The following is a 24768-nucleotide window of genomic DNA, read 5'->3' on the forward strand; positions in this document are numbered from 1 at the left end:
TTTTTGATTCTTGATTGGTTCAGCTGGGGGTGCATCATGTTTTGTCCGGTTGCGGCTCTTTGCCGTTATTTGCACGCCATGGCCTCCGTGGCAGGGGGATGTGCTTTGGCCACGTACCCCCGTCTAACGTGCTCCTGTTACCCTTCTTCCCTGTTCCAGGGCACGGGTCTCCCAGGTCATCCGCAGGATTATTCGGTCCAGCCAGCCTGCGGTCTATCCCCGTGCCCATGACGTTTGTAAGTTCGCGGCTTTCGCTGCTATTTTTGGGAATATGTCCTGGGCTGACATTCAGGCACTGGCCTTTGGAGGCTGAACAGGGTCCTGGTCGCATGGTACCTCGTTCATGTTCCTAGCCCTTCTCGGGCGTGTGTACGGTTGGGTCGCAGGTTGCAGCCAGTTGTCTCGACTAGAGTTGAGGAAGGAGTGATGGCCGCCTTCCGGGTGAGTCCTCTTTGCCTTTATCTTTGGTTAGGTAGCAACAGAGAGCCAAGTAGGCTCTCTACAGAAAACCAGCTTTGAATGTAATGAAACACCATTTTCTGGTTTAGACCCAGAGCTTCCCAGCATCCATTCCTTGCTCCCTCCGGTCGGCATTTTTTTTTTTTTTACTTTTTGATACTCGGCCTCCGAACTGAGGAGAGTAGCCAGCTTAGAGGTCTGGGGGAGGGGGGTGGGGGTTGCACAGACGGCTGCGTGGTGGTTGTTGTGGCGTCAAGCTTGTTTGCTTGTTTTTGATTGGGGAGTTCTGCTTGCTAGTTAGGTTTTCAGTTTACAGTTTTTGACCAGATGTAGTTTGTTTTGGAATTCCTACCTTTCTGGGTGCCTGACCTGGTAGATGGCAGGCAAAGACTGCTTCCAATTACACGGGGGTGTCTACAAGCCATTGCTCCTCGTGCCTCTTGGGGTGGGTGGATGCCAGGTTCTGACGCAAGTCCTCAGTAGGCCTAGAACTCCATCGATTGACTGTTGCCACAGTCTAATATATGCACATCTCTCCAGGTGTCACCCAGAAAATGGCGTTTCATTATAGTCAACGCTGTTTTTTTCCTTTATCTTTTTAGGTTGAACTTTACCTCTGACTTTTGAGTTAAAGGATCCATGGCATGAAATGTAATGAAAGCTTATATGTTAAGCAATAAAAAAAGCACAAAAATTATGAAATTCTTCAGAGAATTCAAGCACAGTTATCACTTGGTGGGATACAAATGTAAACTGCTCTTACCAACTTGAATATGAACGAGTGGTTCATACTCTGGAGCGAACGTTGTACACCAGGGCACATTTTCCAACTAAATTTTTGTCGTACACTGGAAAATTTGTATTTGGCTGCAATCGTGCACAGAGGTTCCACTGTTCTTGATTGTATTTAATAAAGATACCTAACAATACCATACTGTGTATATAATTACTTGATGAAAAATCATTGTTTTTAAATAATTTCAATGTTTTATGGCTTATACTGTGTTTTATATTTCCAGAAAAAGGCACTGCATGCACTAAAGGCACCAAAGCAAGAACCTGAACAACTAGTGCCACTGAAGCGACCAATGGAAGCAAAGGATGCAAAAGAAATGGCAAAAAAACTTATTAAATCTGGAGCTATTAAAGTACCTGAAAGACCACAAGCAGCAACAGAGAAGACTACTTTTAAAAGATCAATGGTAGGAAAAGTTCATGGTACAGTATTGCCACAAAACTAGCTGCTACTTCCTGATTTGTACTCTGAAACTGTCATTGCAAACAGTCTGTTTAGGCCATCAACCAGGAAAACTAATAAGATTTTATAGTGGTCCTCTTTTTGGATCCTTGCATATGCCTATACGGCATATGCAAGGTAAAGAGCCTTTCTAAAGTTTTGAGAAATTGCAGCTTTTTATAAGCATGGGTTTTTCTGCTTGGACTTCACTGTTTTCTTCTTGTGGTTGCCACTTTATGAAGGGTTTGTTTCCTTGTTCTAAAATTCTGCAGCTTTTTGGGTGTGGTAAAGTTAAGCCAACCCTATGTCGACCTTGTTTGTCGAGAGCTATTTTTACATGTTTTCTTGCCTGGGTAATTAATGTGTAACCTTTAGGGAGACACTAAACAGCATTGTTTCAATGCTCCTGGAGCAGTTTAGCTATGGTCCCATTTCATTCCTACCTCTTTGGTATTCTTCGAGACCTTTAATTCTTCAAAAACTGCTCTGCAGCACAAGCAGGTTCCTCCACTCATTTTTGAGCTACATGAAAAGGGCCTTTCTGAGAAGATATTTCTGGCATTTCTACTCCCTGCTTACCTTGTGCTCAGAAGGTGAGTTAACATGTTAGCCAGCTGTAATGTGTAGAAGAGGTAAGGTACTCCACCTGGTGGCAGTGTGCAAAGTTTGCAGTGAGGTAGTTGATAATTACTGAGAGCCTTTCCTTGGCATCACCTTGTGATGTTGGAATTGGGAGGCTTGATAGAGCTTTATTTTATATAGAGACCCAGCATATCATTCTTGCCTGGATTGAGTAATCTCCAGTGACTTGCTCACACCTTGTTTATATCTGCTGGGATCTTCAAAAAATTTCCTGTGATAGTAATTTAGTGTCATCCTGCCTGTCTGTACATGATCCTGAACATTGAACAGAGGATCTTATCTTGAGGAGCCGCTGAATGATGTGCTTATGAAAGCACTATTCATAGTGCTCTTTTTCTGGGGGGAGCCCCGTCGGCTCCCCGGAGCTATCCCAGGCTGATATGCTAATGTCAGACTTTGGCATCAGTCATGTGTATGGAGTTCTTAGGCCTACCGGGGACCACGGCCAGAACCGGGCCCCCTCAGAGAGGCAAGGGGAGCAATGGCCTATAGAAGCCCCCGTGTAGTTGGAAGCATTCTATGTCTGCCATCGACCGGAACAGGCACCCAGAAAGGTAAGCGCCCCAAAACAAACCCCTATTCTGGTTAAAATTGCTACCTAATACCGAACTAGTGGATAGAACTCCCCAACCGAAAACAAGCAAATTAGTGTGACGTCACACACTGCCGCGCCGCTGTCTGCGCAGCTCCCCCCTCCCCGGGAGGGGGAAGGGGGAGCCCCAGACCCCCCACGCCGGCTACCCACACCTCAGTTCTTGAGGCTGATGCTATAGGCGATGGTCGTGTGCTCTGGCTCCGGTGTCGCTACTGCACTGTGCTTTGAGTGTGGTGTTAGTTTTGTGGGTGCGAGAGCCAGGAGTTATCTTCAGTACTCGCATCATCTCTATGGTGATCAGGTGGCCTCCTTGTTGGTGTCCCACCTGAGGGCTTCTTCTCGGCGGCAGTATGAAGTTTCCTGGCGGTCCTTCCGTTTCTTTTTGCGTCTTCGTCGTGTTAGCTCCTTGTCTGTTCGGGTGGTCTTGTCCTTCCTCTCGTGGTTGTTTCAGGACCGTCATCTTATGCCTAACACTGTCGCTTCGTATCGTGCGGCGCTGGCGGAGCCGCTTCAGCTTGCTTTCGGTATCGATGTTACGTCTGCGCCGTTTCGCAAGCTGTCTCGTGCATTGTTTCACCTCCGGCCTGCTCATGCGTCGCCTGAGCCGTCCTGGTCTTTGGACAGAGTGCTCGCTTTCCTTTCATCTCCTCGTTTCGTTGTGGCCCCTTCGGTCCAGGATTGTTTTTCCAAGGCACTTTTCTTGTTGGCTTTGGCCTCTGGGGGTCGGGTAGGGGAGCTTCATGCTCTCCTCCGGCGCAGGGGTTTCTGCTCTTTTGGTCGTGGTGATAGTTTTGTTCGTTTGCAGCCGTCTCCTTCTTTTCTGGCGAAGAATGAGACTGCTGCGTTCCGGAGGGGTCCATGGGTGGTTGATGCTTGGTTGGTCAGGCCGGGGGTGCATCATGTTTTGTGTCCGGTTGCGGCGCTTCGCCGTTATTTGCGCGCCACAGCTTCTGTGTCCGGGGACGCGCTGTGGGTTGATCCGGTTTCCCTTCTTCCCTGTTCGCGGGTTCGGGTCTCTCAGGTCGTCCGCAGGGTTATTAGGTCTAGCCAGCCTGCGGTCTATCCCCGTGCCCATGACGTTCGTAAGTTCGCGGCTCTTGCTGCCGTCTTTGGGAATATGTCTTGGTCTGGTATTCGGGCGCGGGGATTTTGGCGGTCGAACAGGGTCCTGGCTGCTCGTTACCTTGTGAATGTCCCTGGCCCTCGTCGGGCCTGTGTTGCTTTGGGTCGGCGGTTGCAGCCAGTTGTCTCGGCTTCGAGTTGAGGGGTGAGCGACGACCGCCTCCCGGGTAAGTCCCTCTTTTTCAGTCTGTGGGTAAAGTTAGCTCCGGGGAGCCGACGGGGCTCCCCCCAGAAAACCAGCGTTGAATGTAATGAAACGCCATTTTCTGGGCGAGTCCCGGAGGCTCCCCGGCATCCCTCCCTCCCTCCGGTCGGCGGTTTTTCGCGTTTTTGACATCCAGCCTCAAGAACTGAGGTGTGGGTAGCCGGCGCGGGGGGTCTGGGGCTCCCCCTTCCCCCTCCCGGGGAGGGGGGAGCTGCGCAGACAGCGGCGCGGCAGTGTGTGACGTCACACTAATTTGCTTGTTTTCGGTTGGGGAGTTCTATCCACTAGTTCGGTATTAGGTAGCAATTTTAACCAGAATAGGGGTTTGTTTTGGGGCGCTTACCTTTCTGGGTGCCTGTTCCGGTCGATGGCAGACATAGAATGCTTCCAACTACACGGGGGCTTCTATAGGCCATTGCTCCCCTTGCCTCTCTGAGGGGGTCCGGTTCTGGCCGTGGTCCCCGGTAGGCCTAAGAACTCCATACACATGACTGATGCCAAAGTCTGACATTAGCATATCAGCCTGGGATAGCTCCGGGGAGCCTCCGGGACTCACCCAGAAAATGGCGTTTCATTACATTCAACGCTGGTTTTTTTTTTTAATTTAATTTACTTTGCAGTATATGCAATGTCTGTAAATCATATTTATATTTTGGTAGTGAACCTTTAAAGACTTATTGTAGGGCAAGGAAGGTCCATGGTTATGGACCTTCCACAGCACTGAATTTTGTAAGACTTTCAAGATAATCATGGTGGGGACCTTGAGTAATACAGCATGTGAAACTTGTAACAACAGCTTTAAAAATATCTACTACCATGTTGTGATGCCAGGGGGATACTAGTAGTGTAAGTTGTAAATGACATTCTATATGAAATTTAGCAATAGACCATAGTATGGTATACATATCTTTTTGTAATAATAATTAGTTTTGTTGGAGAGAGGATGCCTAGTGTGTATAATTCATTGTTGGGAGGACAGGCTGCCAGTGTGTATATTCGTGTTAGGCTTATATTGAGGTTTCCCAGGATGCAACCTTTCCACAAGCTGACGAATTCCCGAGTACCTATTTACTGCTAGGTGAACAATGCCATTCGATTGTGAGTGGAGAACAAACATAACTGAAATGTGCCAACCGCTTCTGTCTTGTCGGGGCTTTGAACCCATCATCGCAGATTGTGTTGTGAATGCAGCCAACTGTATACAGTATATACGGTGGACAGTATGTACTATGCATTAAATGAAATTCTGATCCAGATTCATCAGTAATCTAGATTTTTGAATAATCACTCAATTTTCCATATGTCAAACTTAAAGTTTGAGTTGTCAAAGTTGTCAACATAAGTTGTAAAACTTAAAATGAAAATGAATGGAATTTATCATTAAATTTAGATTTCTCACGTCGCAAAATATTTCTCCTAATGCTTGTGTATCTTAGCATACATTGTGGTAAGTTTAACATAAGGAAAACCATTATGTAGGAAATACAGGTGTTTATTTCATCTTGCTCCTTTAGTTATAAAATTAGCCATTTCCATGGGTGGAGGGGTGATTAAAGAATAAACTATGACACCTTGCTGAAAGTCTTTAAGAAAACGGTTTAATTATTAAAAAAAATGAGTATAAGCACAATGTACAGAAAGTTGCGAGTTGAGTTGTTAATAGTTTAACCCTTAAACTGCGCAAAATGTCATATGATGTGTGACATGAACTCGGTTTTTAAAATTTTCTGAAACTCTTTCAAATGTTTTGTGCATAATCTAGTAAGCAAATGTTCCAACTTTGTCTAAATGATACCGGTGTAAATTGAAAATCAAGAAAATAAAAAAATAAGTATAAAATTGAATATTGAAAACTTCAGATTTTAAAATCGGCTGCAAAAATATAAAAATATCACCAACTGTTCATTTGGGGTTATTATGCTCTCAGAATAGCATATAATTTTCATTTTCAACTATTTAGAATATAGGTTTTCAGTATTCTGTAGTTTACTGTAAAAAAAATTGTCAATATGGCATTTGAAACATGTGCAAATTTAGATAACAAAATTTTTTAACTCCAAATGTTTAGAGTTTATGAAAAATCAATTCTACAGGGATTGTAGAACAGACAGCTGTGCATACTGTATGTAAAAATGATGAGACTCAGTAGCAAACTAGATTTTTGGATACTGAAGAAATTCTAGTTATAGATATAAATGAAGTTGAAGTTATCACAATGAATAAGGGAGTTCTAATTCATGAATTTACTTGTATGTTGTAATAAACATTGTTTGGCATTCGTACTCAAGCATGTGAAAGTTGTATGTCAATGTGTGTAGAAATGAAGTCAAGAATATATTCCCCTACCTCAAAAAAAATATAAATAAATATAGGGATAATTATAATAATTATAATGATTTAGGGGAATATATTTAGGGTATACTTTATATAAGTTAAAAAAGCCCTAATCTGGTCCCTAATCATCAAAACAACTTAAAGAAACAAAGAAAATAGTATAAAATATGAAAAAATCGGCCAAAAAAAGTTCAAAAGTCCCAAGTTCTGAGCGTTGTAACTGATTTATTTGTCAACCAATTTATTTCTGGCTTTACATAGTTAGGGACAAGTATGCATTCTCCAGGCTGTAAAGGTTAAAACACATTCAAATAATAAACAAAGGAGGAAAAAACCCTGAAAACCTAAAAAAAAAAATTCCTCTAAAAAAAATATTTTTTAGACATTGTTGAAAGTAACTGATAATAACATTGGGCAATGTATTTATATGCAGGCGATGAGTCACAATAACGTGGCTAAAGTATGTTGACCAGACCACACACTAGAAGGTGAAGGGATGACAACGTTTTGGTCCGTCCTGGACTATTCTCAAGTCGATTGTGGTCCATCCTGGGCCATTCACAATCGACTTGAGAATGGTCCAGGACAGACCGAAACGTCGTCATCCCTTCACCTTCTAGTGTGTGGTCTGGTCAACAATGTATTTATATGATATATAACAAAATAGAGCATAAAAAAAAATAACAATTACTCATTATTTGTGTTATTATGTACAGTGGTACCTCGGAATACGAGTAATTACCTAAGTGTAATTACCTAAGTGTAGTTACAGGATGAGAGCTACGCTCGTGGTGTCCCGTCTTCCCAGCACTCTTTGTCATATAACGCTTTGAAACTACTGACGGTCTTGGCCTCCACCACCTTCTCACTTAACTTGTCTACCACTCTATTTGCGAAGGTGAATTTTCTTATATTTCTTCGACATCTGTGTTTAGCTAGTTTAAATCTATGACCTCTTGTTCTTGAAGTGCCAGGTCTCAGGAAATCTTCCCTGTCGATTTTATCAATTCCTGTTACTATTTTGTATGTAGTGATCATATCACCTCTTTTTCTTCTGTCTTCTAGTTTTGGCATGTTTAATGCTTCCAACCTCTCCTCGTAGCTCTTGCCCTTCAGTTCTGGGAGCCACTTCGTAGCATGTCTTTGCACCTTTTCCAGTTTGTTGATGTGCTTCTTAAGATATGGGCACCACACAACAGCTGCATATTCTAGCTTTGGCCTAACAAAAGTCATGAACAATTTCTTTAGTATATTGCCATCCATGTATTTAAATGCAATTCTGAAGTTAGAAAGCATCGCATAGGCTCCTTGCACAATATTCTTTATGTGGTCCTCAGGTGATAGTTTTCTATCTAGAACCACCCCTAGATCTCTTTCTTTATCAGAATTCTTTAAAGATTTCTCACATAATATATAGGTTGTATGGGGTCTATGTTCTCCTGTTCCACATTCCATCACATGACATTTATTAACATTAAATTCCATTTGCCAGGTGGTGCTCCATATACTTATTTTGTCCAGGTCTTCTTGAAGGGCATGACAATCATCTAAATTTCTTATCCTTCCTATTATCTTAGCATCATCAGCAAACATGTTCATATAATTCTGTATACCAACTGGTAGATCATTTATGTACACAATAAACATCACTGGTGCAAGAACTGAACCCTGTGGTACTCCACTTGTGACATTTCTCCATTCTGATACATTGCCTCTGATTACTGCCCTCATTTTTCTATCAGTCAGAAAATTTTTCATCCATGTTAGAAGCTTACCTGTCACCCCTCCAATATTTTCCAGTTTCCAGAACAACCTCTTATGTGGAACTCTGTCGAAAGCCTTTTTTAGGTCCAGATAGATGCAGTCAACCCAACCATCTCTTTCCTGTAGTATCTCTGTGGTTCGATCATAGAAACTGAGTAAATTCGATACACAGGATCTTTCAGATCGAAAACCATACTGTCTGTCTGATATTATATCATTTCTCTCCAGGTGTTCTACCCATTTAGTTTTGATTAGCTTTTCCAATACTTTCACTATTACACTTGTCAATGATACAGGTCTATAATTGAGGGGGTCTTCCCTGCTGCCACTTTTGTAGATTGGAACTATGTTAGCCTGTTTCCACACGTCTGCTACGATTCCTGTACACAGGGATGCCTGAAAGATCAGGTGAAGTGGAATGCTGAGCTCAGATGCACATTCTCTCAGAACCCATGGTGAAACACCATCTGGGCCAGCTGCTTTGTTCTTCCCGAGCTCCTTTAGCATATTTTCCACTTCATCTCTAGACACCTCTATCCGCTCTATGTTGTTCTCTGGAATTTTTATTGTGTCTGGTTCTCTGAAGATTTCATTTTGTACAAACACACTTTGGAACTTTTCATTTAATGTTTCACACATTTCCTTTTCATTTTCCGTGAATCTGTTTCCCATTTTCAACCTCTGGATATTATCCTTTACCTGCAATTTGTTGTTTATGAATTTGTAGAATAGGCCCGGTTCTGTTTTACATTTATCTGCTATCCCTTTTTCAAAATTTCTTTCTGCCTCTCTCCTTACTGCTGTATAGTTGTTTCTCGCATCTTTGTATCGCTGGTATGTTTGGGGGTTTGGCCTCTTCCTATACTGATTCCATTTTTGTGTCTTTTGGTCTCTTGCCCTCTCACAATTTCTGTCGAACCAATCCTGTTTTCTGGCCCTGCATCTCTGTTTTGGTATGAATGTTTGTGTGCCTTCCTCGTATAGTTTTAAAAATTTGGCATACATTTCATTTACTTCCCTGCCTAGCAACAATTCTGTCCAATTACACTCATTAAAAAAATTTCGAAGTTCCCCATAGTTGCCTCTCCTTAAATCGAGTTTATCAACTGTTTCAATGTCCCCATTTTCTTCTAGATGATATCTTAAAGCATATTTAATGTCTAACAGGACGTGATCACTCTTTCCCAAGGGAGGAAGGTACTGGATGTCAAAAATCTCTTCTTCTTTCCTGGTGAATACTAGATCCAGTACTGACGGTACATCTCCTTCCCTCATTCTTGTGGCTTGCTTTATGTGTTGATACAAGAATGTCTCCAGAATGAGGTTCACAAATCTGCATGTCCAAAAGTCCTCCGTTCTTGCTTCATAGGCCTCCCAGTCTATTGCTCTAAAGTTGAAGTCCCCCAGTATCAACAGTCGTGATTTATCTTTATCTGCTTGTACAATAATATCTCTCATGACCATTATGAGGCCCTCTCATTTGTCATCCAGTTCTTCCTTTGTCCATGTGTTGCTTGCTGGTGGGCTGTAGGTATTTACAATTATCAGCTTATCATCCTGATTCCAGACCTGCAATGCCATTATGTCAATATCTCGAGGGTTTTCAAATATTAACTCTTTTACCTTCAGGTGTTTTTTCACCAGTACAGCCACTCCTCCTCCCTTCCTAGTTTTCCTGTCACCTCTCCAAACTGAGTAGCCTCTTGGGAATATGACTTCATTTATTATATTTCCTTCAAGTTTCGTCTCTGATAATGCAACAATATCTGGGACCCTAAGCTGGATTATATCTTACAACTCCAAAGTTTTTGACCTCACTCCATCTGTTGGTATATACAATTTTCAGGAACATGTTCCCTTTTCCTTTGCTCTTTACTCCCCCTTCCACTACTGATCTTGTTGCTTTGTTTTTATGTACCATTTCACAAGCTTTCCAGTCCCTGTCACTTTGTAAAAAAAAGAATTTCTGTCTTCTTCATTTCTATCCCCATTTAGACGTTTTGCCTCAATTAGGTTCATTTTCAGCTTTTCTCTGTCTTCCTTGGAGAGGTCTTGTCTTATTGACCAAAATTTGCCAACCTCATCACTCTGCAGTTTCCTGGCATTTCTTAGCACTTCCATCATGTTTTTCACTCCATTAAACGTCACCCTTAAGGGGCGGTTCTTTTCTTTCTCATATTTTCCTATTCTTCTAAAATCACTGACATTTTCCTTTGAGCCTTCTCCTAAACCTACTATTTTCTCTATGATTTTCATCTCTTCTGCCGCTCGGTCCACCCTAGATGAAATTTCCTTCTCTAAACATCCAAAAATGATTATGGACTTAGTTCTATCTGCAGTGTTTTGTACCAGTTTACTGTTGGTAACCAGTTCTTTCCTAATTGCTTGCCTAATTTCTGCTTCTTGTTGGTCATTTCTGGTTTTGACTTCCGAACACACTTCTTTGATAGTCTCTTTCTCTTTTACAACTTCAGCATATGTCGCTTTTATTTCTTCTTTATACTTTTCTATTTCTTTATTCACCTCCTCTATGTGAGTTGTCAGTGAAGTTTCCAGTTGGAGATCCTTACCTAACTCTATGTTAGCCCTTAGGCTTGCTTGGAGTTGTTCACCATATGAGTCTATTTTCTTGTTTATTTCTTCAAAGTCACCACACTTCACTTTCCATGCCTCATTTTCTTTCACTAGTTCCTTGATTTGCTCCTCCTGATTTGTTACCTTGTCTGTTAATGCAGTAATAATCTTACCTTGTTGAAGCATACTCCCTTTTAGAGTGCAAAGCTCACTCCAAAGAGCTCCATTGTCCTCTTCCAATTTAAGCACTTTTTCTTCATACTTCTTTTGCATATCCTCAATTATCTCTAACCTGCCAAGAACACCTCCTTTCCTTATATCTTGTGGTGAGAATCCTTTGAAACCATCATCTGTTGGTGTGTCTACATTCTCAGTGGGGGTGGTGGCGGCGGCCATCTTTGTTTTTGTTCTAGACCAAAACAAACTTTTCCACTCAGCTATTTTCCCTCACTTTTACTTGTTTATTGTATTTTATTTGCTTTTACTCTTCCCTGAACCTTTATGTAACCTGGGACACCACTGTAGCCCTCAACCTGTGCCCAACACTTAGGTAATTCGATATTTCCAGGAGCTTGCTGCAGTGTGACTTCTGCCTCCTCCAGCTCACACACTCACACTGGAGTGTCCCTGTATGCGAGTTTTTCGGAATACGAGCCGGATTTCCTCGGAAAATGTGTCTCGGAAGGCGAGGGTTACCTCGGAACGCAAGTTTGTTGATACGCGTTCAGGCCGACCTAGCGCGTGGTGGCACGGCGATCGTCGCCCCTCCGCCCCTCAGTTTACCATTGTCTCCCGCCCAGTGACTATCCCTCCTGAATTCTTCACAAGGATTTACAGTTTTATGTCATTTTTTTGGCCATTTGAGCATAAAAGTTGTTATTATATATCTCGCCATGGGTCTCAAGAAAGCCATTGGTAAAGTTCAACCTAAGAAAATAGCTGTGAGTAGAGGCAGTAAAGGATGTCCCTTCTTGATTAAGAAAATGTGTGAAGTATGTGAAAAACTGCAAAGTTCTGTTGAAAAAACTCGCCCAGATAAAGCTGTAGTAGGCCGTTGCATTGACCTTTTAAATGACAGTGTGATGTCTTACTACAGACAAGTGTTAAAATGTAGGGAAAAACAAGTGTCTTTAGACAGATTCTTAGTAAGACAAAAAAGTCCTAGTGGTATATAGGCAAAATGTGCAGTGTGTGCATACCAGTGAAGTCCTCACTGCCTGATGTGATAATGGAAGGGGACTCCTCTTCCAAACAGTAACTCCTCTCCTCCTCCTCCCCCCCCCCCTCACCATCTTCCATATGCCTACAGCATTCAACAGCAAGGTAAGTAATAGCTTGAACATAGTTTTGTAGGTTTATTTAGATGAATTAGGTATAAAAATTTAGTTTGATGTGGGGTATTTGGGGTAGTCAGGAACGGATTAATTCATTTCCCATTATTTCTTATGGGGAAATTAGCTTCAGAATACGAGTTTTTGGAATACGAGCCGTCTCCAGGAACGGATTAAACTCTTAAACCAAGGTACCCCTGTATTACCAATGCTATAAAGGCACCAGCTGTATATCCACTTTGTGGACACTTCATACTACTACTATTATACTTCTTTATGCGCCGGACAGGTGCTTGCATCTCCTTATTATTGCATTATCCATCAGTTCCAGTTAATAGGAGCTGTTCTCTTTATCAACAAAACATTCTTTTTTAAATATTCGTCTAAATTCAGTTTCTGAAAATATTTTGATGAAAGTTTCACGAAGCTGAAGCCAATAAGTTGGAGATTTGTTTAACATTTTTAAATAATTTTTACATATTTCGAATATTTTTTGAATATCACACATCATATGATGATTTGTGCAGTTTTAGGGTTAAGGACAGGTTGAGGGAGAAAGATAACCAATTATGACAATGATAGAGCAATATTCACACACATCATTGTCTATCTTATAGGGACTGGAAAGAAAATTGTCAGCAGCAGATAAAGCACCATCTGGGTACCAGCCATTCTCAACTACTCACCCAGAGGAGGAGATTCATGAATCGAGAGTCAAGGTCAAGGTAAGTCGTGAAGTTGTTTGTACAAAGTAGCCATAGCAGAGCTACACTGATTTTCTCTACACAGTATGCACGTACTGTGATATATCTTACTGTATTTGGTTTTGCATAATCACTATTCATTGTTTCCATATTCCTAACTAATGTTGAACAAAATTTCATTATTCATTTTGTCATACTAGCCAATCTAGTTGTGCTTGTGAGGTTGAACTTTGGCTCTTTGGTCCTGCCTCTCGACTGTCAATCAACTGGTGTACAGATTCTAGAGCCTACTGGGCTCTATCAAATCTACATTTGAAACTGTGTATGGAGTCTGCGTCCACCACATCACTGCCTAATGCATTCCATTTGTAAACTATTGACACTAAAAAAAATCTTTCTAATGTGTTTGTGGTTCATTTGGATATAAGTTTCCACCTGTGTCCCTGTGTTAGTGTTTTACACATGCTAAATAGTTTCTGGGGGGAGCCCCGTCGGCTCCCCGGAGCTATCCCAGGCTGATATGCTAATGTCAGACTTTGGCATCAGTCATGTGTATGGAGTTCTTAGGCCTACCGGGGACCACGGCCAGAACCGCCGCTGTCTGCGCTGCTCCCCAGACCCTCCACGCCGGCTACCCACACCTCAGTTCTTGAGGCTGATGCTATAGGCGATGGTCGTGTGCTCTGGCTCCGGTGTCGCTACTGCACTGTGCTTTGCGTGTGGTGTTTGTTTTTGTTGGGTGCGAGAGCCAGGAGTTATCTTCAGTACTCGGGGCGCCTAGGGCTGCCTTCCCTAGGTGCCCTGTAAGTACTGCCCATAGGGGCTTGGGGCCACCTTCCACAGGCTCCTCGGGGTCTGCCTCTGCTGGTCCGTTTTACCTTTTTGGTCCCCTGTTGAGCTCTTGGGTGTTCTGTTCTCCCTTGTTACCGGCAGGTAAGAGGCAGTTTGCACTGGTAGGGGCGCAGGGTGCTGCACAGCTTGTATTCCCGACATCACGGCCGGCTCTGTTCCTTGGGGTTCGCTGTCCTCTTGCGGGGTTTTGTTTTTCTTTTTCTTTTTGCCTGGTGGGGAGTTATGTCCTATTATTACATTAGTTTTTGCCCTTCCACGGTTCTCCTCGGTGGCGCCCCCTGCTAGGTCCCCGTGAGTGTACATGTCCCTGGGGTACAGCTATAGAAGTTTGCTTGGTAGTTTTGGGCGCCGGTTTGCAACGCCCTGCCTGGGACTACCTGAGCGCGAGTCCTCTTAAAGTAAACACTCAGGACCCTAGGAATCCCCTATGGGGCACGTGGGTCTGATGGATGTGACCCTGGAGTCCCCGCTCGCTGTGTGCGAGTTTGAGGGTTGCTCGGTCCCCTTGTCTCAGGGTGACCCTCATTGTTCTTGCCTCTGCCACGCTGCCTGTTGGGTCGGTGATACTTTTGACCTTGAGTCCTGTGAGTGTTGCTGCTTGCTTGTGACTCAATTTACCCAATCCTCTGATTCTCTTCGGGTACAGGCGGCGCGTGCGTTGCAGTCTAGGTTTCGTCTGTTGCAATGCGCTCGGTTGGTTGCTCACCCGGATGCCCCGGGGCTGCCCCGCTTTGCTTTTCGAGACCCGGACTTGGGGGTGGGGGTCGCTTCGATCCTGGTTCAGTCTGCACCTCCTCGTCCTTCCCCTTCTGTTTGTTCTGGTCCCCTCCCCTGCTTTCGGCCCCGAAGCGTCTGTGGGTTTCAGGGTCGGAGCAGGGGTTACTTGATCTCGAGACTCAGGCAGCTTCGGGGAGTGCCCCTTCCGGGGGAGTGGCAAAGGCATTCGAGTCTTGTCTCCCGGCCGAAGCTTCTGGGTGTGACCAGTGGGGCCCCCTTCCTCCAGCTTTTCCGGCTGCTCCGTCCTTGTCTTGTGGGGTCGGGGCTTGGGGAGAGGACTCGGCCTCGGGTCCTGTGGTGAAGGGCCTCGAGGCTGGGGAGGGGCTGACTTGGGGGCCTTGGGCCCCGCTGGACCCCGCCTGGGTTTTTCTTCCCTCTGAGCGGGGCTTATTGTTACAAGGAGTGGGGTTTTCTTTTCCCCCATCTGCGTACAAGTTGGATTTGGTGTCGGCCCCTCCCCGGTTTCGGTTCCGTGTTCCCCTACCTACCTTGAGGCTACCTTGAGGTGCTTCCGGGGCTTAGTGTCCCCGCGGCCCGGTCGTCGACCAGGCCCCCTGGGTACGTCGGTTCCGTCTTTCTGGAGGTTTTCGGCTTATCGCATCCAACCTGGTGTGGTGCGGGCGGCCTTTGCAGCTTACCTCCTGCGTGACCCGGATTATGCCTCGGAAATGGATCCATCCGAGTTCAGGTTTGGGACTTCGTTCCCTTTCTGGCTCCGTTACGAGGTTCCGGAGTCTTCGTCATGTTAGTTCCTTGTCTGTTCGGGTGGTCTTGTCCTTTCTCTCGTGGTTGTTTCAGGACGGTCATCTTATGCCTAACACAGTCGCCTCGTATCGTGCGGTGCTGGCGGAGCCGCTTCAGCTTGCTTTCGGTATCGATGTTACGTCTGCGCCGTTTTGCAAGCTGTCTCGTGCATTGTTTCACCTCCGGCCTGCTCATGCGTCGCCTGAGCCGTCCTGGTCTTTGGACGGAGTGCTCGCTTTCCTTTCGTCTCCTCGTTTCATTGTGGCCCCTTCGGGCCAGGATTGTTTTTCCAAGGCACTTTTCTTGTTGGCTTTGGCCTCTGGGGGTCGGGTAGGGGAGCTTCATGCTCTCCTCCGGCGCAGGGGTTTCTGCTTCTTTGGTCGTGGAGATTTGTTCGCTTGCGGCCGTCTCCTTTTCTGGCGAGGAATGAGACTGCTGCGTTCCGGAGGGGTCCATGAGTGGTTGATGCTTGGTTGGTCAGGCCGGGGGTGCATTATGTTTTGTGTCCGGTTGCGGCGCTTCACCGTTTTTTGCGCACCACGGCTTCTGTGTCCGGGGACGCGCTGTGGGTTGATCCGGTTTCCCTTCTTCCCTGTTCGCGGGTTCGGGTCTCCCAGGTCGTCCGCAGGGTTATTAAGTCCAGCCAGCCTGCGGTCTATCCCCGTGCCCATGACGTTCGTAAGTTCGCGGCTCTTGCTGCCGTCTTTGGGAATATGTCTTGGTCTGATATTCGGGCACAGGGATTTTGGCGGTCGAACAGGGTCCTGGCTGCTCGTTACCTTGTGAATGTCCCTGGGACCCGTCGGGCCTGTGTTGCTTTGGGTCGGCGGTTGCAGCCAGTGGTCTCGGCTTCGAGTTGAGAAGTGAGCGACGACCGCCTCCCGGGTAAGTCCCTCTTTTTCCGTCTGTGGGTAGTTAGCTCCGGGGAGCCGACGGGGCTCCCCCCAGAAAACCAGCGTTGAATGTAATGAAACATCATTTTCTGGGCGAGTCCCGGAGGCTCCCCGGCATCCCTCCCTCCCTCCGGTCGGCGGTTTTTCGCATTTTTGACATCCAGCCTCAAGAACTGAGGTGTGGGTAGCCAGCGCGGAGGGTCTGGGGCTTCCCCTTCCCCCTCCCAGGGAGGGGGGAGCTGCGTAGACAGCGGTGCGGCGGTGTGTGCCGTCACACTAGTTTGCTTGTTTTCGGTTGGGGAGTTCTATCCACTAGTTCGGCTTTTGGTAGCAATTTTAACCAGGATAGAGGTTTGTTTTGAGGCGCTTACCTTTCTGGGTGCCTGTTCCGGTCGATGGCAGACATAGAATGCTTCCAACCACACGGGGGCTTCTATAGGCCATTGCTTCCCTTGCCTCTCTGAGGGGGCCCGGTTCTGGCCATGGTCCCCGGTAGGCCTAGGAACTCCATACACATGACTGATGCCAAAGTCTGACATTAGCATATCAGCCTGGGATAGCTCCGGGGAGCCTCCGGGACTCACCCAGAAAATGGCGTTTCATTACATTCAACGCTGGTTTTTTTTATAAATATTAATAGTAAGTCTGTCATGGGAAGACTGGGTGATACTTGGACATATTAAGTATGGTATCCCACACAGCAGTGCCAATAATCTATTGACACATATTCCCCCGAATACAAGTATGTGTTGACTTTGCCAGCACCATCATCAAACCCTCATTGGTTATGATACTGACACTCCCTCTTCATAAATTGGTGCCTGTAGCTTTGTTCCCTACCACATCCCATGCAGAGTTAATCCCTGCTTCCCCTTTCCCAGCAGCTGCCTCTTCCTTAATATCACTACCCCCTCACCCCACTGCTCATGAGGGGTAATTAATTTCATGTGCTAGTAATTCTTTTGTCTTAAACCTCAAGCCATAAATGGTAAAATGAATGGCTGTGTACATTGTTTGAATGTGCTATCTCGCCCTCTTATGTGTCATAGCATCTCCTTTCACTAGTAATTACCTCTGGACCCCCTTTTCTGTGGGGAGCCCCTACGGCTCCCTGGAGCTTATCGGGCTAATGTATGTTATATTAGACCGGGACATTAGCTAAGGAGTTCAGACCTACCAGGGACCAGCGCCAGAACCTGGCCCCTTCAGAGAGGTTTCAGGGAGCAATGGCACTGGAAAACCTTTTTGTGGTTGGGGTTTTCCTTATCCGCCATAGACCGAGGTCAGGCACCCAGAAAGGTAGGCATGACAAAACAGACCCCACAAGGTAAAAAAACTGAAACAAAAAACCGAACAGAGAGGTAGAAACTCCCTACAATCCCAAGGAAACAAGCAAACAAGCAAACATCACACTTTACTGCTGCGCCGATCGTCCGCGCAGCTCTCCCCGCCCCGAGTGGGGGAGGGGGGAGCCCCGGACCTACCGCGCCGGCTGCCAAGCTTCAGTTCGTAAGCTAATGTCAACTGGGATAGACGCTTCTCTGGCCTCAGTTTCCTAGGCGGTGTTTGCCTTGTGTGGCGTTCACTGCTGTGTGTTGTGTTGTGCGGTGGCCAGGAGTACCTCATCAGTGCCGGGGCTGCATGCGCTTAGTGGCTGACTGCCCTAAGCGCCCTGTGAGTACTGCCCTTGCGTAACAGGGTTATCTTCCTGGGGCGTTCGGGAACCATTCCCGTAGAGGTTCTTGCTGCTCGGCATTTGCCTCGCCCTTGGGGCCAGCTAGGGCTTGGGGCCCTTGTTTGGCCCTGGGTAGGGATTGGTATTGTGCTGGTTAGGGCGTCAAGGTGTTGCATAGCCTGCCACCTAAGCGGCGACCGGTTCCTGTTGCCTCTGGAGACGGTGTACTTTTGCGGGGGTTTTCTTTTGTTTTTATTTTCAATTGCCTGGTGGGGGTCTGCACAGTGTGGCTATAGTTACACTGGTAGTGTTTGGCAGTCCTCTGCTAGACCCCCGTGATTGTACACGTCTCAGGGGTTTTCAGTGCTATCCTCTACCCTCCTGTTATTTTTGGGTTTCTTAACCGGTTTAGCAACACCTTGCCCGGGCTTCCCGTAGCAGTCAGCCTACGGGCCCTGTCTGGGCTCGGGGGACCATTGAATGTGTCTTCCGGGTCCCAACCCATCTTGTACGGGATCGTTGGTTGCTGTGCTCTTGTCTCCGGGTGACAGTCGCCATTTTTACCTCCATCATGCTGCCTGTTGGGTCACTGACACCTTGACCCGGAGTCTTGCGAGAGAGATTCTCTGCTTGTTCTCCAGTACTCTCCTGATGTTATTACTGTTCAGAGTACAGGCGGCATCCGTGTTGCAAGCTAGGTTAGGTTGCTGCAACATGCTAGGTTGGTTTCCCACTCGGATGCCCCGAGGCCACCCCATTTTGGTTAGGTGCTGTTCGCCCCTTTCCCTCTCTGTTCCCGGCTCCGGACTGTCTATGGGTTTCGGGGTCGGGGCGGGGGTTTCGTTGGGGCCGAGACTCGGGCGGTTTACGGGGGCTGCCCTGTTCGAGTTGGGGGACGGAGGTTTTCGAGCCTGTTCCTCCTGCCAAGGCTTCTGGGTCTTACCAGCGGCCCTTTCTTGCTGCCTTTCCCCATGGACTCTTGCTTTTTTTAAGGGCGGAGGGCTTGGAGGACGGCTCTGCCCCAGGGCCTCTGTTGCTGGTTCCCGGGGCTGTGGGGGATGCCTGCTAGCAGTTCTGGGGCGGTTTGCCCCTGCCTGGGTTTTCTACTTTTGGGCGGCGTTTTTCACCCATCCAGTCTGCTTGCTTCCCACTTTTGCTGGCGTGTTTTCGTATCTTTAGTGTCGGTCACAGCCCTCTTGTTCTAGCGGCCATTTTCGTCTGCCGGTTTCCCGGCGTGGCCACCAGGGCGGCGTTGCAGTTTGTTTACATGTGTCTGGGTGACTGTTTCCCAGGGGGTTCTGTCTTGGGGCTGTGCTTTACCTTTCTGTGGTGTTTCTCTGCCGGCCAAATGTGGTGGTTTGGCCTTCCCCTGGTTCGATTCCGGGTTCCTTTGGGTTCTTTGGTTTCGTTCCGGAGGTTTCATCCTCTTGGGCCACCTTTGTGGGTTCAGGGGGGCTTTGTTTCCTCGTGTGTGACCCGATTCTGCTTTCTGGAGTTCTGGGGTTTTCCTGGCTTGCAGACTGATCTTTTTGGGTCTTGGCACGTGTTGTGGTCGTGCTGGGACTTTGAGGTTTTGTTGTCGAGGTGGGCCTTTTGATGCAGTTTTGTGCCTTCTTTGCCTGGCTGGTGTGTGCTCTGCCCACTGGTCGGTGGCTTGTAATTTTCTTTTCAAGAGTGTGTACTCACCTAGTGTTGTTTGCAGGGGTTGAGCTATGGCTCTTTGGTCCCGCCTCTCAACCGTCAATCAACAGGTGTACAGATTCCTGAGCCTATTGGGCTCTATCATATCTACACTTGAAACTGTGTATGGAGTCAGCCTCCACCACATCACTTCCTAATGCATTCCATTTGTCAACCACTCTAACACTAAAAAAAATTCTTTCTAACATCTCTGTGGCTCATTTGGGCACTCAGTTTCCACCTGTGTCCCCTTGTACGTGTGCCCACCCCTTGTGTTAAATATCCTGTCTTTATCTACCCTATCAATTCCCTTCAGAATCTTAAACGTGGTGATCATGTCCCCCCTAACTCTTCTGTCTTCCAGCGAAGTGAGGTTTAATTCCCATAGTCTCTCCTCGTAGCTCATACCTCTCAGCTCGGGTACTAGTCTGGTGGCGAACCTTTGAACTTTTTCCAGTTTAGTCTTATGCTTGACTAGATATGGACTCCATGCTGGGGCTGTATACTCCAGGATTGGCCTGACAAATGTGGTATACAAAGTTCTGAATGACTCTTTACACAAGTTTCTGAATGCCGTTCGTATGATGGCCAGCCTGGCATATGCCGCTGATGTTATCCTCTTGATATGTGCTGTAGGAGACAGGTTTGGCTAGATATCAACCCCCAAGTCTTTTTCTTTCTCGGACTCCTGAAGAATTTCCTCTCCCAGATGATACCTTGTATCTGGCCTCCTGCTCCCTACACCTATCTTCATTACATTACATTTGGTTGGGTTAAACTCTAACAACCATTTGTTCGACCATTCCTTCAGCTTGTCTAGGTCTTCTTGAATCCTCAAACAGTCCTCTTCTGTTTTAATCCTTATCATAATTTTGGCATCGTCCGCAAACATTGAGAGAAATGAATCGATACCCTCCGGGAGATCATTTACATATATCAGAAACAAGATAGGACCGAGTACAGAGCCCTGAGGGACTCCACTGGTGACTTCACGCCAATCGTAGGCTCTCACCCCTCACCATAACTCTCTGCTTCCTATTGCTTAGGTACTCCCTTATCCACTGGAGCACCTTACCAGCTACACCTGCCTGTCTCTCCAGCTTATGTACCAGCCTCTTATGCAGTACACTGTACTGTGTCAAAGGCTTTCCAACAATCCAAGAAAATGCAGTCCGCCCAGCCCTCTCTTTCTTGCTTAATCTTTGTCACCTGGTCGTAGAATTCTATTAACACTTTCGCGCTCTCGGCGCTCAAAAAAAAACAATACCCCAGATGCTTTCGGCACTTCGCGCGCCTACGCAGTAAGACCGAAAAAGTGTACACTCTTTTGACTGTCCTGACAATAATTGAAGGCGCACGTATTTAAATTTGGTATCACTGTGTTCGCAATGAAATTGTCTATAAGAGCATACCTATAAAATGCCGCCCAAGCATAAGGAGTATCAACACCAAATAAAAAACTATGCAGATCACTTGCCGAGAGCGCCAAACAGCAACAAAATGTTTCCACTCTTAATGGTTGCGAAGCCTACAGTTGTCCTACATCGCTAATTTTGGTATCATTGGAATCGCAATAAAATTCTCTACACGGACATATGCATATGAATGTTTAATATAGGTAATTGCCCACCCGCAAGAGTGTGTGAAGTGGAGAGTAGTTAGCCGCGAGCGCACTGGCGAAAACACAGGGGGGAAATCATGCTTGGAAAGTTTATACGTTTCCTGACCCTACTTTTCTATGTACGTATTTCTTTTTTATACCAATGTGTTCGCAATAAAATTTTCTATAAGATGAACTGTATAACATTTGTACAAAGCATGTGTAAGAGAAGCGCCAAATATAGAACCACGTCGCTCAGTATGCGTTCGTGGCAGAAACGAACGCATTGTTTTCGTTCGTTTGATGTTTGTCATGTTTATACTTGTTGAAACATTTTATAATTTGTATGACAGTGATCGCAGTAAAATTCCCTACACAGACATATACATAACACATACAAATATTTCCCACGTGTTGGATATATCAACGGCTAAAGGGAACCCACTGCCAAACGCTCGCCACACCCCAAACATACTTTGTGTATTTTTTTTTTTTACTCATAGAAGTTTATGTGATATAATATTCATTCTGGTACCAAAAAATTCGCAAATAAATTCTCTACAAAACAAAAGTATCCCCATCCATTTCGGTTAAAAAATGGAATTTATAGAAATATTTTTTCGATTGACGAGAAAAGTAGGCTGTTATGCGGAATCGTAAGAAAAAACAGCGACGAGTTATCTCTAATCTAAAGCGCGAAAGTGTTAAGCCAGTCAGGCAAGATTTACCCTCCCTGAACCCATGTTGGCGATTTGTCATGAAGTCCCTTCTCTCCAGATGTGTTACCAGGTTTTTTCTCACGATCTTCTCTGTCACCTTGCATGGTATACAAGTCAAGGACACTGGCCTGTAGTTCAGTGCCTCTTGCCTGTCGCCCTTTTTGTATATTGGGACCACATTCGCCGTCTTCCATATTTCTGGTAGGTCTCCCGTCTCCAGTGACTTACTATACACTATGGAGAGTGGCAAGCAAAGTGCCTCTGCACACTCATTCAGTACCCATGGTGAGATCCCGTCTGGACCAACTGCCTTTCTAACATCCAGATCCATATGTATGTGTGTACGCATGTACATGTGTACACTGTGTGTGTGTGCACATGTATAGGTGTATACACACATGTGTGTTTACTAGTTGTGTTTTGCGGGGGTTGAGCTTTGCTCTTTCGGCCCGCCTTTCAACTGTCAATCAACTGTTTACTAACTACTTTTTTTTTTTTTTTCCACACCACACGCACACACCCCAGGAAGCAGCCCGTGACAGCTGACTAACTCCCAGGTACCTATTTACTGCTAGGTAACAGGGGCACTTAGGGTGAAAGAAACTTTGCCCATTTGTTTCTGCCTCGTGTGGGAATCGAACCCGCGCCACAGAATTACGAGTCCTGCGCGCTATCCACCAGGCTACGAGGCCCCCTCGTAGCCTGGGGGCCTCGTAGCCCCCAGTGTGTAACATGTTACACACATGTTACACATGTGTGTAACATACCTTATGTGTATGTGTATATGTATGTGTATATACATGATATGTATATATGTGTATGTGTACTTTTTCTTTCGGAAGGGGCTCTGTGACCTTCTCTGTTGATAGGGCGCTGGGGGAGCAGCTTGCTCTGTTGACTCTCGTATGGTCCCGCTGTTGGTGGGTGCTTTTGGTTGTCTTCCAGCCTCTACTGGTGGCGGTGGACGGCTTCACCCCTATGGGGGGTTCAGAGCTGGCGGGGTGGGCTTCTTCCCCTGCGCTTCATCATGTCATCTTGGTGGGTGCGTTGGGCGTGGTCGATCTGCCTCATCCTTCTGGGGTTCCTGTCTGCTCTTTGCAGACATGGGCCTTTCGAATCTGCGGTTCTTCTGGACTTCTTCAGTCTTTGCCCTGGTTTCTATGCTCTCCTCGGAGGACTGTTGTCTCCTGTCCGGCTTCTGTTGGGGCCGGGTGCCTGGATGGTGGCCGTGGACCTCCAGGTCAATTATTGGCATTTGGTGTATTTTTGTATCTTTACTGGATCTTGGTGCCCTGTCTGAGTCTGCTTGAGATTCAGTGTCTGGCCTACCTCGACGACTGGCTGGTGTGGGCTCCCAGTCTGTCCGCTTGTCTGCTCGCCAGGGGTGTGGTTCTTTCCAGATCGCCGGGTTTGGTTTCCTGGCGAACTGGAGGCCTTTCCATTTGTTTCTGTCCCGGGTTCGGACCTGGGCCTTGTTTAGGGCTATTGGGCCACTCCTTGTCTTTCCCTCCAGAAGTGTTACTGCGGCTGTGGTCCCGCCTTCGGCTGTTCATGAGGGGGTCCCGGGTTGCTCGAGCGGTTGTGCGGGAGTCTGAACTTCGACGTGCTGGTCTGCCCGCGGGGTCGGGTTTGACTTCGGCGTCTGTTTGGTTCCTTCGGAGACTCCCCTTCCTCCTCTTGCAATCGTTAGGTTCGTTCCTCCGGGGATCTTGTGTTGGTGCTGTCACCAGCTTCCTCTGGGGTTTTCGGGGTTCCGTGCCTTGGCACCTCCCCAAGCCTTCGCTCGATGTGTTTACGGACGGGTCATCTCTCGGCTGGGGCTTTGTGACCAGTGCTCACCAGGTCGGCCAGGGATGGTGGAGTCTGTCCGTCTGTCGGGCTCACAGCACTGTTCGGGAGTTCGTGACTGTCTGGTTTGCGCTACGGAGAGTTTGGGTCACTCGGTGCTCTACCATTCAGCTCCATTCGGACTGTTCTCTGGCAGTTCTTGCCGGAACAACAGGGTTTCTTTTAGGTGTTGACCTTTGGGGTTGTTTCCTTAGAGTGGCTCGTTTGCTGGATTCTCGGGGTTTGGCTAACTGTGAGGTTCATGTCCGGGGTGTGTCCTGCGTCCTGGCGGACAGCTGTCTTGGTTCATTCCTCTGTTTGCGGATTGGCCAGTCGTCGCCGACTCGTTTCATTGGCTCTGCCGGACATATGGACTCCTGGCCATGGACATCTTTGAGTCGGGGTGGTCTAGGCGTCACCCATTTTATGTGGTGCCCTTATCCACCTGCGAGGCGTTCACGTTGGATGCTTTTCGGCAGGACTGGTCGAGGTGGGGGTACCTGTTCCTCTTCTCCCGGTCCAGCTGTTGCTTTGGGTTCTGGCTCGGTTGCAGCCTGTTCCCTCGAGAGCAGTCCATATGGTTCCTTGGTGGCCGGCCCAGCTTTCTTTTCAGACACTGCTTGATAGGTGTCTGAATCCGGGGCGTTTTCCCGCGGCTCCGCCTCTTTCGGCAGGTTGGATCGGTCCTGTACGTGACTGGTTCGGCTTTCTCCTCGGCACTTCACGTCTGGTATTTTGACGCAGGTATCACCATCTCTGTGGTGTTCAGGTGGCCTTGTTGACGGTTTCCCACCTGCGTGCTTCATCTTGGCGACAGTATGACGTTCCTGGTGTTTCTTACTGTTGCCTCGTTTTGTGCGGCGCTGGCGGAGCCGCTCCGGCTTGCGTTCGGGGTAGACGTCACATCTGCCCTGTTTCGTACGCTTTCTCGTGTTTTGTTTCACCTCCAGCCTGCTCATGCGTCGCCTGCGCCATCCTGGTCCTTGATCAGGGTGCCTTCTTATCTTCTCCTCAGTTTGTGGTAGCCCCTTCGG

The 24768-nt window shown here is 46.8% G+C and overlaps 1 protein-coding gene across 1 annotated transcript in view; it reads left to right on the top strand.

Moving 5' to 3' along the window:
• Nelf-E (negative elongation factor E) overlaps nucleotides 1-24768 on the top strand; it is a 93137-nt gene that overhangs the window by 23351 nt on the left and 45018 nt on the right. The window contains exons 2-3 of the mRNA XM_045738433.2: nucleotides 1479-1661; nucleotides 12881-12988. Of these exons, the coding sequence (XP_045594389.1) occupies nucleotides 1479-1661; nucleotides 12881-12988 (291 nt within the window). The remainder of the gene's footprint in view (nucleotides 1-1478; nucleotides 1662-12880; nucleotides 12989-24768) is intronic.

The sequence above is a fragment of the Procambarus clarkii genome, chromosome 43 (genome assembly GCF_040958095.1).
Source record: "Procambarus clarkii isolate CNS0578487 chromosome 43, FALCON_Pclarkii_2.0, whole genome shotgun sequence".
Classification (NCBI taxonomy): domain Eukaryota; kingdom Metazoa; phylum Arthropoda; class Malacostraca; order Decapoda; family Cambaridae; genus Procambarus; species Procambarus clarkii.